This window comes from Oryzias latipes, chromosome 8 (assembly GCF_053564925.1).
Source record: "Oryzias latipes strain Hd-rR chromosome 8, Olatipes_Hd-rR_3.1".
Classification (NCBI taxonomy): Eukaryota; Metazoa; Chordata; class Actinopteri; order Beloniformes; family Adrianichthyidae; genus Oryzias; species Oryzias latipes.
The window spans coordinates 16236024-16252854 of NC_136244.1; the positions used below are offsets into that span (position 1 = coordinate 16236024).

General features: G+C 41.2%; 1 protein-coding gene across 2 annotated transcripts; it reads left to right on the plus strand.

The window, feature by feature from the left end:
• The first annotated feature begins 950 nt into the window (after nt 1-950).
• On the plus strand, nt 951-16578 carry gprc5ba (G protein-coupled receptor, class C, group 5, member Ba). 2 transcript variants are annotated; one of them, XM_011478198.4, is made up of 4 exons: nt 951-1794; nt 9721-10752; nt 10973-11118; nt 13733-16578. In XM_011478198.4, exons 2-4 carry the CDS (start codon nt 9723-9725, stop codon nt 13775-13777), a joined length of 1221 nt encoding a protein of 406 aa, XP_011476500.1. In that variant the 5' UTR covers nt 951-1794; nt 9721-9722; the 3' UTR covers nt 13778-16578. The 2 variants fall into 2 exon arrangements, with proteins under 2 accessions (XP_011476500.1, XP_078807733.1); XM_078951607.1 differs by having other exon boundaries at nt 10973-11094.
• Nucleotides 16579-16831: the final 253 nt, after the last annotated feature.

The window sequence follows — 16831 nt, forward strand, 5'->3', positions numbered from 1 at the left end:
ATAAACGAGAAGGCCATTAATCTCTCTCAATCCTCCTGTTCTGAGCAGTGACCCCCCCACACCCACCCACCCTTCCTCCTCGCCTTCCTCCTCTTCCCATGCTGTCACTCTCTAGGCTTGCACCTGTCAAATTAGTCTCACGTCCTCAGCTGCCACTCCATGAGATTCGCCTCCTTTTCAGGCCAAGGCATCATTTTTTTCTGTGAAAAAGAAAAGAATATTTATCATGCCAAGCCTGATTTGGAGTAAAAGCCAAATTTAAGACCCCCCCTGTTGACTCCAAAAACAACGTAAAAATGAAACTTTATTGATTTCTCTCAATCAAAAACCAAATATGACTGTGACGAGGAATTGTGGACAATAAAAAGGGAAAAATGAAAACAAAAGCTGCAAGGGTAATGATGCCCTTTAGAAGGTTTGGTATAAATACAGCTGAGGGGGGGTTCAGGGGCTGGAGTGGGGGTGTTCACCTCCATCTCTCCTTTAGATGGACAAGAGCAGCTGTGGCAACAACCATGTGATAAGAACAAGACATGAGAGTCACAGCAGTGTATCGTTTTGTTAAACCTACTATGTCAAGCAAAGAAAAAACCGGAAAATAGATTTGAAACCTTCAAAATAAAATAAACTTTGCCTACACATTGAAGGCAAATTGGGATTGCCTTGGACACAATATTTCTATTATGGAATATGTATCATGTATCAAGCAAAACAGCACAGTTACATTGCATTTTTTTGGTGTTTGAATCTGATTTTTTATTACAAGTTTTTCACCCGGAACCTTGGGTCAAATGACATCTCCCATGGTTGATTACACTTTTTTTAATAATTGATTATTTTTTTTCAGTTTTTCATTCATTTAATGTTGCAAGTGCCAGTCTTTTAGACTTTGAACTATTTTCTTAAACAACATGCGAGCTTTGTTTTGAAAAGCAGAAACCGGAAAACTTGTGATGCTGATGGCTATTCTGCGATTGTGCATGGAGTGAGAGCAGTCAGTGAATCGCGGAGCCTAACAGAGCAACATTAAAGCTCCGGCTTGCCCACCTCACGTGAAGGACACGTACTCATCAGAACCAGGAGTTCTGCGTGGGGTCTGCTCACTGTCAGTCACTTCGTTTTTTGTCAGGGACAGACAGATAAAGTGAGGAGGGGTCGGAGAGCAGCTCTCACGGGAGCGTCTGCGGCTCTAGAGAGCTGTCACTTTCTGTGTGCATGTGTGCTGCTGCGCAGGGAGATTACCATTACGCACAGTGTGCGGGGCGACGCACATTGTGCGGGGCGCAGTGTTGGTGATGCATTGAGTCGGGAGAGGAGCAGCAGGGAGCAGCGACTGTCAGCGCGGACTCTCAGCACCAGAACCTGCAGAACAGGGGGAACTGTTATGTGCGCTGTTCGGGATTCGGACTCATTGATCCACCGCTGACTGACGATGAAATATGCGCACCGCTGAACAAAGGATTTAGGGGAAAACGTTAGGGTATCCTCCATAATTTAATCCCCACACCCTTTACGCATTTGCCTCTCCCACTTGGATTGTCGTCGATGCCCCCTTTCCGCCTCTGAGGACAGCAAATAAGGGCTGAATTACCGCTTTCCTTCGGTTGGAAGGCTCCAGCAAGGGAAACCATCTGGGCTCCTCGTATAAAAGTCCATGTGGACACAGAGAGGAGCAATAAACACGGCGGGCAGAGCTCATTTCGAAATGTGACTTCTTCCCATTTTTATTCTCAGCAAACCTCACAACAGTGCATCCTTCTGCAATCAATTCCCCATCTGTTTACATCGATCAAGGTACGTGCTTCTCATCATGTAGCCGAGGAATACTGAGTGATGCAAAAGGGGGGTGGGGATGGTCACATCCTCTGATGTTTGCCTAGATGCCAAACATTTAGATTCGCAAATGCATCAAATTTGATTTGCAAGCATTGGAACCGTTTGTGTGTGTGCTGTTGTGTGTAAATGTTGCTGTTTTCCTCTAAAAACTGCAGCACTGAGACAAGCGATTTCTATGCACCAAAGAGAGGGCAGAGAGATTTTACGCACAGGGCTTGACACGTATAGTTCTGACCCCCCGAGGGGTGTTTAACAAAACACGCACAACCCAAATCCAAATCCGTGCTGGATCTTGATGTTTATTTGATCTCAGTTTAAAAACCTATTGGCACATTTTTTGACATTTTGTTTGGGTATTTGCCTCCATTTTCATCACCCCCAAATCAGTCAGCCCAGTGTTTTAGGAGTGTCAGTTTTCCCTCTGTTCTTTGGAGTCCAGGTTAGATGTCATTCATTATTTCTGAATCACTCACATACCTCAGTGACAATGCTCCTACTGCTAGTCCCTCAAACAAACACTCTTTTCTGGAACCCCCAGAGACCCTCCCATTCGGTGTGTATTGTTATAGGAGAGGGCTGTGCAGGAGGGGTGATAAAAAGGTTTTTCTAAATGTGTGTTTTCAATTAGCTCCTGTCTAGATCAAGAAGATGCATGCCATTTTCCCACCAGAAAAAGACATAAACAAGAGCCCCAGATAGGTGATCAAATTTAAGAAGGCTTTGCACCTATAGGTCATTTTGCACAGCTGATGTTTGTATAGAAAGGCCAGCATATGAACTGATTGTTTGCAGTAGGGTGAGGAGACTACTGTTGTCAGTGCAGGTTTTGTACCGTCAGAAAGCTCCTGGGCCTTTTCCACAGTGTCCTGTTTTCCATCATAAATCAATATTCATCAGTGTGGAGCTGTTTATTCTCAGAGTGGGCTTTCAGGAGTTAGTCTTCCCCTGGGAAAAGATGATGCCACAGTGCATCCTCCGAGCCGCTGCCATATGTAGTCTGTTTGGATTCTTTTATCTTGAGGCATTTGCGTGCAGTGTAATGATTGTCAGATACAACGCCATTCATTTGCTTCAGTGCGTTTAAAAAAAAAAGTACTAGTACTCTGATCACTATCATACCCCCCCCCCCCCCTTGCATCCTGCCTCATATCTTGATCTGTTATGGAGGATGCTTAATCACATCCTGCATGACACTGGGGGTGTGTCTCCGGTTGTGTTCAGAGGTTTAAGATGCTGCTGCATTTCATAGGGCGGGGGTTAAAAGGAGGGAGGAGATGGTTGAGATTTGGCAGCGTTAATTGCCAACTCAATTAGCATATGGTCTTGCAGTTAGCCCAGTCACATGATAATAAGGCCTAATTAGAGTGGCCAATGATGTCTGAAGAGGCTGCAGAAAATTACTTCCGCTGTCACTTTTTTCAGCCTGGAGGCAGGTGGGTGTTTTTCACTATTCTCTCTTTTTTTTAATCTCATGTTTTCTCATAGCCTGTTTTATTTCTTCTTTCTGTGAGGTTGCTTAAAAAGTTTACATCCTACATCTCATACTTCGACATCTGCAGCTTCTCCACCCCTTTGCCCTCATTTCTTTTATATCCCCTATTATCCTCATCTTTTGTATCTGTCACGACCAGCTGTGAAAGAGGAGGAATGTTTGCCTAAGGGTCAGGAATTCACAGAAAATGTCTGTGCGACACAGAGACAAGGAAGGAAGTCATTGTTTTGTGATACATCACATCAAATATGTGCAAGTTCCTTATTGTTTATTGATATGAAAAAAATTCTTGAAAAATCTTGAAGGAATTTTAAATGAACAGGAAAAATCATGGTAATTCTTATGTAATTTAATAAATACTAAGAAAGCATCATGAAAAAAGGAAAGATAATGATTATTGTTTGTTGGGCGATAAGTCTTTTACCAGTCATTTTTTCTTGGGGCCAGGTTTAGGATCATGAGGTAATTTGCCCTACATGTCATATTTAAAGCAAAGGCGTTACTTTCAGAAACTGTTCATGGTTACAACTGTAAATTAGTTTTATTGTAAAACAGGCAGAAGGGGCTGTAATATTTATTTAAAGCCCAAAAATAACCATAAGAAAAAGGAAAATTGTTTCCATCCATCCAATTTCTATACTAAACAGGATAACTTCCTAAAAAGGCAACACTATAGCTCAAACAAAAATCTGTCGAAAGGTAAAATAATCAACAACCATAAATAAAAACTCCAAACCTCCCGTTACTTCCTGTCATACCAAAGTCTTTGCGGCTCTATCTGGTTTTATCTGCTTTTACTCTTCAGATTTGAGTGAATCAAGCAGCCCAGAACCAAGATGCAGTTTTAACAGGTGATCCATCGAAGACAGTATTTCCTAAAATAGATTCTGACCCGAAAAAACAAAACAATAAGAAAACTAATAATTAGCTTTAGGCTTTCGGCTGTCATATAAAGTAAAGCTTCCTTACTAATAAGCACCTTTATAAAGAGGACTTTTTTACTTTTCTTTTTTCCGTTTCTCTTTCAAAATTTGAGCTTTTTTCATTTTTTATTTATTTATTTGAAATGCACTGCACAAAATCTCTTTGGTTAACTTGTAGTTTTTGGTTTGTTGGATCGTCTGTAACACAGTTTAAATGAATTTCAGAACTAAGCAGGAGACCTCAGTATGGACCAAACAGCCCAGTGTGAAAGCACAGTTATTGAGACTAAAAGACTGGATACTGACACTGTTATTATCCAAAATTTGTATATGAAACCTTTTATTCTAGGTTTATATTTTTAGCTGCCAGGCCAGTGTCCCTATATACTTTACTGTTTCATCTAGTGTTTGTGTTTGTTGGCCAAAATGGTCTGTTAGTTCTTGCTTGGTTGATTTTATTAAAAGCTACATTTTGAAAGGTTAATTTCTCACTTCCACGTTTTTCTGAGTTGCTGTATGAGTTTTCTGTAACAGCAGGTCCTGCTGCTGCAGCGCATTCAACTGAGATTAACTCACATTTCTGAATTTAAAAAAAAGGTGCATGTTTGCTGTCTTTGTTTAAATGTCTGATATGTATATTTTGTTGTTTATCAAAGCCTTGTTAATATATGTAAAAAATGGACAGAAATAAGCTTGTATGATCTTTAAATTGTGGTGAATAAATGTTAAAAATTATTTTAAAAAAAAGATTTTAAATGATTTTATTATTCCCGTGTTGTCTACTGTACTTGCAGACTGCTTGTTTAAAATAAAAAATAAAAAACGGAAAAAGGATATGTAAATTAAGCAACTAAACATATTTTTATATCAGACAGTAATGGAATTTTACGAGCCTAATGACCTAACTGGCTTCATGTATGATTGATTTATAATCTGTTTAACAATCCTAACTGGCCTGGCCATCTCTACAGACAGATTTTCAGCTGCAAGCCCGTGCACACATGAGTGCATGCAGCCTTTAAATCAGTGGGTGCCAGTCTGCAGCTTTAAACCGAGGAAGATGATGCACAAGAAGCTGAAGCCATGCAGCAAAACTGATCCTTTTTTCAGTTACATAAGAAGCATAGCACAAAATAAAGGCAAGAAGACGAGAGGCAAGGAAGAAACCAAATTATAAAGGAGAGTGGTGTTTTGGGAAATTGAACAGTATTAAAAGAGGAAATAAAATAAAAAGATTTTCAAATATATTTAAATGTGGCAGATGGATGACAGAGATGTGGTTAGAAGGATGGTTATTTTTGAAATGGAGAACAGATATGGCTACTTGGAGCGGGGGTGACAGTAAGAAAAACATGTCTTGCAACATAAAGGGGGAGGAAAACGCAAAAGCAGCCGCATCCTCTCGGTTCTGTTCAAAGCAGAAAGCCACAGACTCCTCCTCCTCCTCCACTTCTAAACATAATGTATGTTTTTGTGAGATTTTGCACATGCATGTTTGGCTGCTGGCATTCATACATGTGTGCAAAGTCTGCAAAGTCACAGTTAAAAAGCAGCCAGTTTAACCATTCGCGCAAGACGGAGTGGCAAAATGAGAGCTGGTCAAAAAGTCTCAAACGCTTGTCTATCGTGAGGTTCTCAGGACTGTGGGACTTTATTATCTCTGGCATGTCAATGTGAGAGGGATTGTGGGAAGAAAAAAAGACAAAGAGAAGGAGTAAGTGAGTTTTTCCCTTTTTGTTTCCTGTCCTCTTTGTTTTTATTGCTGTAATTTACAGATGAGGCGTTACCATGGTTATCAAGGGCCCTAGAGAATAAAAACACAATGTAAGGAGGAATTGGGTAAAGGTTGGTTTTTAGTCAAGTATCAGTGTCAGGTCTTTGTTAGAATCTGAGCCATATCTCTGTTGAAACACCTTCTGATGTCTATGTAATCCAAAAATAAACAAAATGACACAACAACAAACAAAAGTACGAAATACGGGTGAGCATCAGTTTTAATTATGATAAATTTTGGTGGGTGCAAATCTCTCAGGGACACATGAAAGAGCTTTGAATGATTAATATGTATGAACCACACATGCACAGGTCTTCTACTGTTTTGCCCGGAGGACTGTTAAATAAATAATATGTCACAAAGTTGCGAACAACTGCTGCCTCAAAAGTATTTTAGCATGGGTTTAGAAGACACATCAAATAAATGTTTGAACCATTTGCCATTACTGTACCATTAAAAATATATACTTGAAATGTTGCTGCTTTTCACACATGGACAAAATTGTTGGTAACCCTCATTTAATAAATGAAAAGCCCACAATGGTCACCAAAAAAACATAAAAAAACTGACATGGACCACAGAAAGTTGTTGTGGAAGAAGTCATGTGTTGAAGCTAAAGGCTGTGTTACCATCTTCAAGCAGCTTGAGGTCTCTATGACGACAGCTGCTGACATCTCTAGACGTATCCAAAAGACTTAAAAGGTGAACTCTAAGGTTAAAGTACATCCGATCACACCAATGTGGAATTCATGGAAGAAGAACAATTGCTGTGACAGCTGGTAGAATGTCCTTTTGACAGATGAGCCAAAATTGGAGCTTTTGGACAATATCAACTAAGTCCACATAAAAAATTGAACCTATCCAAGAGAAAAACACTCTACTGCAAATCAGATGTGCTAACGAGCTTGGTCTCAAACAACTCTCTTTAAGGCTCATGACACTTCCTACAGGACATTGACCCAAAGCATAAACAGCAAAAAACTAACAAGAAAATCTTAGTGCAGAACATTGGAATATTCGGAAGAAGCTTTCTGTAAACTTTAGTCTAAATACTGTTGAACTTTTGTGGAAGGAGCTTAAACACGCCGACAATTAGTTGAGTTTTATAATTAAAAGTGGACCAAAAAGCGAAACATTTTTCTTTCACTATAAGGGTACCAAGAATTTTCCCCACATGTATTTTAGACGCGTGTTTTCATTGAGTTTAGTTGATGAGTAGTAGGCAGATTAGCACTTTTGCACATGCAAATTTGTTGGTGAGTGTCCTAAATGTTTGCAAAGTCACAGGAGAAATTGATAAATGTGGAAGGAAGTTTTGATTACAGAGCTTGAATAAAAAACCAGGAGGGTGTTTACTGATTTCTGTACTCAGGAAATAGCTGTAGATCGCAACGGTATGATCTGCCACAAGAAAAGCATGCTTTCACTGTGGTTGGAGAGCTTGAAGCTTGCAAAAAGTAGTTTGAAATTTCTGAAAAAAAATCTCTTTGTGCATTTTCTTAAATTATTTCGTTAGTGCTCATGCAGCTCAATTTTAATCTGGACTTTAAGAACCCTGCCTTATCTTTTCTTCTGCTTCATGATCTCCGACTTAAATCAGTGCGACAACAGCTCATTTGTTCTGATTAGTCAATGTGGCTATTGTCACAAATTACTTGATTATTTTTACAGTCAAATTTCCCCTGCAACATCAAAAAATGAACTAAAGATGTAAGGATGGGGGATGCATTTTGCGAGCAGCTTAGAACTTCAGCTTTCTGTCACTTCTTCCTTCTTTCAATTTCTGTGATAAAATGAATCCCAGCAGTAAAGTTTCTGGTGGAACAGTGTAACTGAGTCTGCTGAATGTGAAAATGGGTGTAACTAGTGTTCTTTAGGTGTGCAAATGGTACACTATAATCAATATTATTGAGTTTGAAATGATATCAATCGCAACATTTCTTTGGGTAGTTAAACGTCTCACAAAAGGCATTAGCTTCCTGATGCTATGCATCTGCCGGTTTTCGTCACTACAGCTGCAAAAAAACACTCCAATCATCTTTCAATCTATCTTTTAAAAACATTCCAAGTGGTTATTTAATTAGGATTATGTAAATTTTAGCCACAATGTAGAACACAGTTTCTGCAGAGCTGCAGTAGTTCAGCAGAAATTTGCCTCTGAGTTGTAGGCAGGACAGTTGGCATGGAGTAAGCCTGGCCTCATTTCCCATCATCCTTTTGTTTACACGCTCTCCCACTAGGCTGCAGCCCCTCACACCCCTAAGCTTTTGAAGCTATCCAGGCGTACAGTTTTGAGCCGGATGCCAGCTCTGATGAAGAAAACAAAGACGTAGTAGATGGATCTATTTGGATGCATCGGAATGGAGTGGAGCAGGGAGTTTGTGGCCTGCCGACTGTAGCACCGATGTCACTGCTTTTGCACAGGCTTTTTCAAACTGCATTTTTCTGTTTCTTCCTAATTTAAAACTATTTGAGTAAAGAAATACTGAGAAATGCAATTTTGAGCTTAATTTTCTTAACATATGCCCCCCATTGTCAGAAAAATGCTACAAGAACATTTTAAAAATACCAAATACACAATTTTCACCGGAGTGGGTATTTCAAACCTTAAAACCATCTTTGGGAAAGTTCAACATAACCCTGAGCCTACACCCATCCATAAGCACTGCAGCGGCAGACACTATTGCACTTATCAGCAAGACGTGTTTTCAGTGTTAACAGTTCAATGATTAGCTACAAGCTAGAGGGGAAGAAGTAAAAAGCAGACAGTTGAGTAAGAGGCGACCTGGAAAGAATGTTGGCATGTTTTGTGACGGCATCCCTGTGCAGAAATGTGTTTGTGAGCACAGCGCCTTTAAACGCAAATCAGCCTCCTAAGCACACAGCCTGTCAGGTTAGAAAACAGCATTGATCATCACTGCAAAGTCAAAATAAAATTGTAGTTTGTGCACTTGTGCTGCTCAGTGCATGTGTGTACAGCTATGAAGAATCACCCTAAAAAGGAGAGAAAGGTAGACTGAGACAGCAAGGATTTTGTACAAGGTTTGGTGGCACAGAGTGCTTTCAGCCTTGTGTTCTTGTATGTAGTGTTTTATGCATCATCACACCTTTTTGCCATGCCCCCAGATGCCTGATAGTGAGTCCAACTGCTTTTACATGCTACTCCTCTTCTCTAAATCTCAGATTTTTCATAAAACTATGCATGATTCTGCAGCTTTCTTGTCAGCACTCCAGCAGCTCCTTTGCCGAAAGTGACAAGACAAATCACACATCATGTCTGGAAGCAATGTGCTGCAGCAGCTCAGACTGTTGCTGTATTGAGAGTAAATAAAGGCTTGTTAGTGTGTTTTTTTTAAATTGAAGCTATAAAATGGATTCAAAAAGGTATTGCTTTGGGCTGCTCTTGACAAAACAGGATGTGTGTTTGGTGCGTGCATTCAGGGCTGCAGTCATTCGCTCAGCATGAACTGCTGTCCTTTGTTTCCTCTGCAAAAACACAGCAGTGGCTGATTGTCTGCTTTGTTTCACAGTCGGACGGTTGCTGAGCGAATGAGTGACTGCTCAGCTCTGTAGCTTTCCTAACATTTATAAGCAGAATGACTCACTGTCTTTAACTTTCCTCCACTTCTCTTTCTCAATTCTTCCTCCGTCTCTGCGCTGTTTTCTTTCTATCTTCCTCTCAATTGCTCTCTCAGATATGGCGGTCCCACCGGTGCTCCTGCTGCTGCTGTTGACTGTTGCTCATCACTCCAAGGGTCAATATGCGACTGAACAGGAGAGTCTACCAAGAGGCTGCGGCTGGGGCCTCGTGCGCCCGTACACCCTTCTCTGTGACCTGGACTCTATTTGGGGTGTTGCTGTTGAATCTGTGGCCGCTGGTGGGGTTCTGGCTGCCATCTTACTCGCCCTTGTCCTGCTCTGCCGTTTACGTCACATCAGCGAGGCAGAGAAGCGCAGCGGTGTGGGTCCCATACTCCTGCTGCTCCTCGGCATTCTTGGCTTGTTCGGCCTGAGCTTTGCTTACCTGATAGAGGAGGATGAGTCCCTCTGTCTAGTCCGCAGGGCCTTGTGGGGCCTCCTTTTCGCAGTCTGCTTCTCTTGCTTGCTGGTTCAAGGTGTCCGTCTGCGCAGGCTGGGTCGGGAACGTCGAAGCCCTGGAGGCTGCGCACTCACAGGCCTAGCACTGGGTTTGAGTGCAGTGCAGGGCATCATTGCTGCCGAGTGGCTACTTCTGACCGTGCTGAGGGAGGGAAGAGCGGCCTGTCAGTACCTGCCTTTGGACTTCTCACTAGCCTGCAGCTACGTTCTTGCCTTGCTACTAGCTGCCCTGACAGCCGCTTCGGTGGCTCTGTGCGGGAAGACGCACCACTGGCGCTGCAACGCTATCTGGCTCCTGGTGACCTGCCTACTGTCTGTGCTACTGTGGGTGGCCTGGGTGGGCTTCTATCTATACGGCAATGACTGGCTTGGCAGATCTCCGGACTGGAATGACCCGGCGTTGGCAATCGCTTTGGTGGCTCAAGGCTGGTTGCTGCTGATCTTCCATGCCATTCCTGAATCCCACACCTGCCTAAAGCCCCCACCACAGCCCACTGCCCCAGACTATTTCGACACATCGCAGAACTCAACGCGGATGAGGGAGACGAGCTTCGATGAGGACATCCCTCTCTCACACAGGCAGTTTGTGGAGAACCAGGGCTACGGATACAGCGATGAGAACACTGCAGGTACAACTTCATCAGGTATTCTAGATCAGGCAGGCGTTTGAGCGGACAGCCTGTGGGAGGAATGTAGGCCAATGTGAGAAATATCTCCAACAGACTCTAGAAATAAGAACCGAAGAAACATTTTGCTGTGTAGGAAGTGGTTGTTCAAAAGAAACAGTGAAGCGATGATTCAGAGTGTGTACCGTAATCTCTTTTTGCCTTCCTTTTCATTCCATGCCAGGACTGAGGAGTGGAGGTGCTGCCGGGCAGCACAACAGCAACACCGGCGCCAGGCCTAGCGCTCCTTTCCGAAGCAACGTCTACCAGCCCACCGAGATGACCATGATTCTAAACGGGGGAGCGGTGAGTACAGCCTCCCAGTCACAGGTACACGCCGCTTCCACGCCGCTCTCTCATTCGACCATGCCGACAAGTCTGCATGCACATCCGTGCGCTCTGGACACCATGTCATTGCAGAAGAATGAGGGAGAGGTGTGTGTGTGCGGTCATTTCAGCATGGGCTTGCACTCTCGTGTGTGTTAGGCCGGCACATGCATGGACGGTTCCATCACGTCAGTCATTTGACTCTGATTTGTGTCAGCAATTCTTAGGCCGCCTCTGTGTTTGTCTCTGCGTCTAAAAACGTGAAAGTGTCTCACATCTGCAGACCTGTCACACTCTTCACTTTTACAGGATGAATGTTTACTGGCTGCCACAGAATAACTACTTTCAATGCTCTGTGTTATGATTAGAGCACACAAAGCAAAGAGCAGCCTGCAGATCTATTGCAGCCACAATTCTAAGAATAGTAGCTGAAGTGCTGATTTGAAGAGCGCTGTGGCTTCTTAAGCTGCTTTGCATGAGCTATCGTTTGCTGGAAGAAGTTTTCTTTTTGATGCCTTAGTTATTGCCCAAGGGGCAATTTTATATAGCATTACAGAACATACATAGTAAAGTCAGCTGTTTATTATGTTAAAAACAAGGGATGAAAGAAAAAATTTTTAAAAAATTAGAAAGCAGTGTTAAGAAATGCAGATGCTAGTGCTGAAATAAAGGCTGAGCTTGACTTTTGGACAACAACAACTTTTCTTTCAAGCTATGGACTAATCCATGCACGTTTCAAAATTCTAACTCAGCTTTAACTGATTCCTCTAATTGTATAATTTCTAAGTTCATTTCTTTTGAATTTAGATCAAAAGAGCATAAAACTAAATCACTAAAGTAAAGTTCCTTTAGAGGACCACAAAAACCCAGTTTGGATGCGTGATATAGTGAAAAAATACGGCAGACTTCTTTTTTTTAAAGGCTGTAAACTGAGCAAATAAAGATTTCTCACAAATCTTAAAGTCTTCACGCTAATTTTTATGCAATTTGGATTCACAAGTTAATAGAACAAAATGAGCACATTGGGAAGAAAAGGTATGTTTTTTTTTCATTCAGCATATATAGAAAATGTATAAATATTTAAAGCATTGAGTCAAAGAAAGCTTCAAAGAATTGCACAGTTTTACCTTTGGGGGTTCCTGTCAGGCTGCAGGAAGCTGCAACGACTAGAAAAGTTACCTCAGGGAGGCCATAAATATGGTGAAAGAAACATATTAATCTCCAGTTGCTACACTAAAAAAAATCACTTGTTGGTTGAACTTAATAAAATTGTAAGATGTTTTTCCACCCAAATTAAATGTGTTACAGTAATTAGAACAATATGTTTTTGTTGTTAGATATAAATGTAAACATGTTGGTGCTACGTGATTCATTGCGGTTTCTGGATGATGATCAAGGAGTAGTCCTACTAGATTTATGTAAACAACAAGCAATATGACCTGACTTGACCTTCTTGGGTCATCATAACTAGAATCATAATTATAGCCGTTCCTTCACTGAATAAGATACTTTTTGAAATAAAATGTGTAAAATGTCAAAATCACAAATCTGTAGTGAATACATTTTAAAAATTTAATCCATTTTTAAATGTACAAAAGCTAATACAATAGTGTGCTGGCACTGCAATGTCACTTTCACTCATTTGTGGTGGAAGTTACAACCAAAGATCCCAACCACGATGATAAACAAGCAGCGACCAACACAACCCTTAGAACACATGAAAATATCTTAAACAGAACAAAACAACAAAACATTTCTACCCAAAATGCAAAGCGGCTACTGCCACCTGTTATGTTTGCAATATAAACACATTACAATTAAGCTCACGTGGCAAAAGGTCTGTTGGTAAATGGATAAGTGTTTACATGAACATAATTTCCAAATGTTAAACTACAAAACAAATTAATATTGTAAGTGTGATGTAAGAATTAGGGTAATGTAAGAAACATTTAATTTACTAAATGTCTTTAAAGACCCACTCCAATCGTCTTATGGTGCATTTTCAAGGCGTTCCCAGTGTTTTATGACATTTTTTGGCAAAATGTAAAAACTGTGTCGTTTTCTTGGACATAGCTTCTGCAGAGCTGCAGGGGTTTGTTAGAAATTCACTTCTGAGTTGCTGCTCTCATTTCCCATCATCCCCTTGTTTACACTCTCTCCCGCTAGCTTAAAGGCCCTTACAACCCCAAACCTAACATTACAGGTGCAACAACATTGGAGATTCCAGCTTAGACGAGGAAGACAAGAACGTACACGGTTCTATCTGTCTGCAAGTGGATTTATCGGAATAGAGCGAGCTTTTTCAAGCTGTGTTTTTTCATCAGCTCTTGATTCACCACAATTTGAATAAATACTCAGACATTTCAATCTTAATTTTCTTTATATATATCCTCCATCATGTGAACAATGCCACAAGAACATGTTAAAAATACATTTTTTATTGGAGTGGGTCTTTAAAATTAACTATTATTATTCTAATTTTTGCAAATTTTTTGACTAAAATGAGAATACATTAAAAGGGCCACATTAAAAGGAACATCATTTATGATGCTTGTGTGACTTATATGACATACATCAGGTGGCTTATCATTCACAAATGTGCCTTTTCAATCTACAGGTGCCCTCGGCCCCTCCCACTTACACGGGGAGGCAGCTGTGGTGAGCGAGGCGTTTGGAAAGAAGATGTATGATCAAAAAAAAAAGGAGAAGAAGTGGGTGTGGAGGGAGGGAAGGGAGGCTCCAGGTTGGATTGGACTTGTGGGAATGGATTTACAACGCAGATGCCTGCAGAGCCCTTTCACTCTGTACAAACTTTAGTACCGTAACACTGACTGTGTGCCAATCAATGTATGTATGTGTGTGAGAGAGAAAGCAGTTCATGGAGGACAGAGCTAAACTCTTTCTATCATCTCCACTTATTCATAAGCTTCAGTCCAGCAAAATTGAGCTTTTGCTGACTAGAACATGAAACCATCAACTGAGTTTGTCCTGTTTTTGGACTGATCTGTTCCTCTGACACCACATCCTTAAAATCTGTGAAGCCTAAAGTTTCTTCCGGCTCTCATCCTGTCAGGCAGGATGTCTCTTCTGCTGCTCCACACAATACAGGCGCCCTTGTGGAAACATTTGGCTCTGCCCTCCACCCATCCACACTAGGGCCACATGGGCAGCTATAGAGCTGGTGCATCGCCCTTGTAAAAAATAAGCTGGCTTGTGTAGGTGTAGAACATCTGAAAGGAAACTGTGTGAGTGTTCCCATCCCACTCCAACAAACCCTCCAGACTGTTAGGCCTGGCCTTTGTGTTCACCTAACACATGACTCTCCTCACCTGGACTCATCCTCTCACCTGCATGAACAAAAACTGTGAACTGGATCAAAAAACACCCTCGACAAGCACAGAGACATAAAACAGCAGTTTGGAACACCTGAATGAGGGGATTGGATGAGGAGGGCGTCAGTCCCGAGCGAGGAGGTGCCGCCTTGTGAATCTAGGTCAGACTGCTTTGCTCCCACATCTCCAGTGGCCACTGGCGGAGAGCGGCGGCAACAAGAGTGTCACTTTAAATCAGCAGGAAACAGAGCGAGGATATGAAATAAGCAACTCCTGGTTCCTCTGTCTGTTTTCACGAGAGCTTCATAAGTGTTAGTGGAAAAAAAATCAGAGTCCAAGTTGCTTTCTGGTGCTAAATATTCCTGCACACAACTGTGGTGAGGCAAAGAATTAACACCTGTGTGGATGGTCAAGCCACAACTTCCAGACTACAGTTATATTTAGTTGTGTGGAGATATTCTAGAGCCTTAGAAAGATCAGATTTACACAGCAAAAAGGCAGCGGGATCAAATATAATAGGAGGGTGCAACGAAAGGAGGTATCTGGAGGTCTGATGGGAGTCTACAGTGTATTCTTCAGTTGTGTCTATGTGATAAAATGGCTCCCTGGACCATTCAGTCTCTCCCTCCTCCTCCTCCTTCTCATCTTCCTCCTGTCTCTCTGTGATCTGCCATTACGCCAGTCCCAGTGCCAAGAAGGACTCTCTTTCACCAGAGTCTGTTTCACTCCCTTCCCCTTTATCATGGCACCAGCTCACCTGAAAAGCTGTGTACATATTAGTGCAGTAAAGCTTTGCTTGCTTCTTTACTTTTTTTTTTTGGGTCAGACCATAAGCTGAATATAAACTCCAGTAAAGCACTGAAGGACCGACCACCACAAAACAGATTTTTTATTTTTTGCTGGCTTCATGCTTTTATTTTTTTTCTCTCATTTTTAAATAGGTTTTTTTGAGTGTGTTGCCAACTCTAGATAGGCTTTTATTTTTTAAATTAATATCAATGCAAATTAAATGAATTACGTAGTCAGTACCTCTAATTCTTAGTCAGAGCGGTGGGGATATAAACGTACTTATTTTGGGAAAGATTTAGAAAAAGGGATAATTGCTGTGAATAATTCAGCTTTGAGCAGCAAACAGAGACTAATTTAGTCAAATGTTGGGGTAATTTAAGCACAGCCAACTAAAAAGTCACTCAAGTGAGCCATGGACGAGGAAAGAAGTCAGGGTCAGGCCTCGACTGCTGCTGTATGTTTACGTCATACACACTGGCTAAGCTAAGACAGGATTGTCAGTTACAGTCCAGCTGGTCAGATCCACACAGGAGGAAGTATCCTCAGGGTTTTGGACGGTTAGCACCAAGTCTCATCACAGAGTCGAGGTGGGAGGTTTCCATTTTTTTGACGTTTTCACTCAATGTGAAGTACAATGCATTAAAAAAGAAAACCCTACATGATGTGACTTCGTAGATTTTGCACTCCTCAAATACTTATCTGTGCATGCTTATCACACCATTTCAACATGCAAGACCTTTCTCAGATGTACTTTTCAATACTAACTCTATTTATGTAAAGGTCATGTGACAGCAGTCATGATTTACGTGTATATCAGATGACACACTTAATATAATGTCTGTGCTTTCTTAAACATGAAAGGGAGCTGGTTCTTGTGAAGCAAAGAGATTAAAACATGAAGGAAATGGTCCAAAACGAAGGTCCCCTTCATCAGTGGATCTAACATCTTCCTCTGCAGGGTTTGAACACTTGAAGGATTAAAAAAAAAAAGAATCTTTGGACTGATTTTGTCTCTGTGTTTGAAATTACGTAGACAGTGGTGAAATTTGCACAAAACTTCAATGTTAAGTTCGTCGTCCCCTGCAGCCCATCCGAACACTCATCCTCCCCGGGCTCGACACGTCCTTGCTTGTCCTCTCCTGGTTTCTATCGCCTTCAGGCTGTTCCAGTCGATCAGCTGACGGGTAGTATTGGTTTTCACAGCTATGACTGTGCAGTGACGCAGCATGCCTATGTATTACAAATTTGATTCCCCTCATTAAAAAAAAAAAAAAAAAAAAGACTGTTGTTTCTGTAACTGATTCAGAAAAAAGTTCAATAAAAGTGTCATGTTTGTAGTTAACTTTTTATTTGATCTGGTGTTTTTTTCTGAAAGTGGTTTCGAAATAAAAAACAAAAATACATTTTTTTTAAGTGATTTTGATTTTCTTTTTGTTGGCTTTTACCATTGTAAAATTTTTCTATGAGCGTATTCTGAGCCTGAACTGACTCAAAATGTTTTGATTTTAGGCTTAAATCCACAAAACAGATTCAAGTCTCTGGAAAAGAATAAAAAAAACTGGAATGCACAAATGAAGAACAGGGAAACATTTCAT

Coding starts and splice junctions, on each gene's coding strand:
- gprc5ba (XM_011478198.4), top strand. CDS start 9,723: ATGGCGGTCCCACCGGTGCTCCTGCTGCTGCTGTTGACTGTTGCTCAT. Junction 10,753..10,972: donor CAGCGATGAGAACACTGCAG/GTACAACTTCAT, acceptor ATTCCATGCCAG/GACTGAGGAGTGGAGGTGCT. Junction 11,119..13,732: donor GTACAGCCTCCCAGTCACAG/GTACACGCCGCT, acceptor TTCAATCTACAG/GTGCCCTCGGCCCCTCCCAC.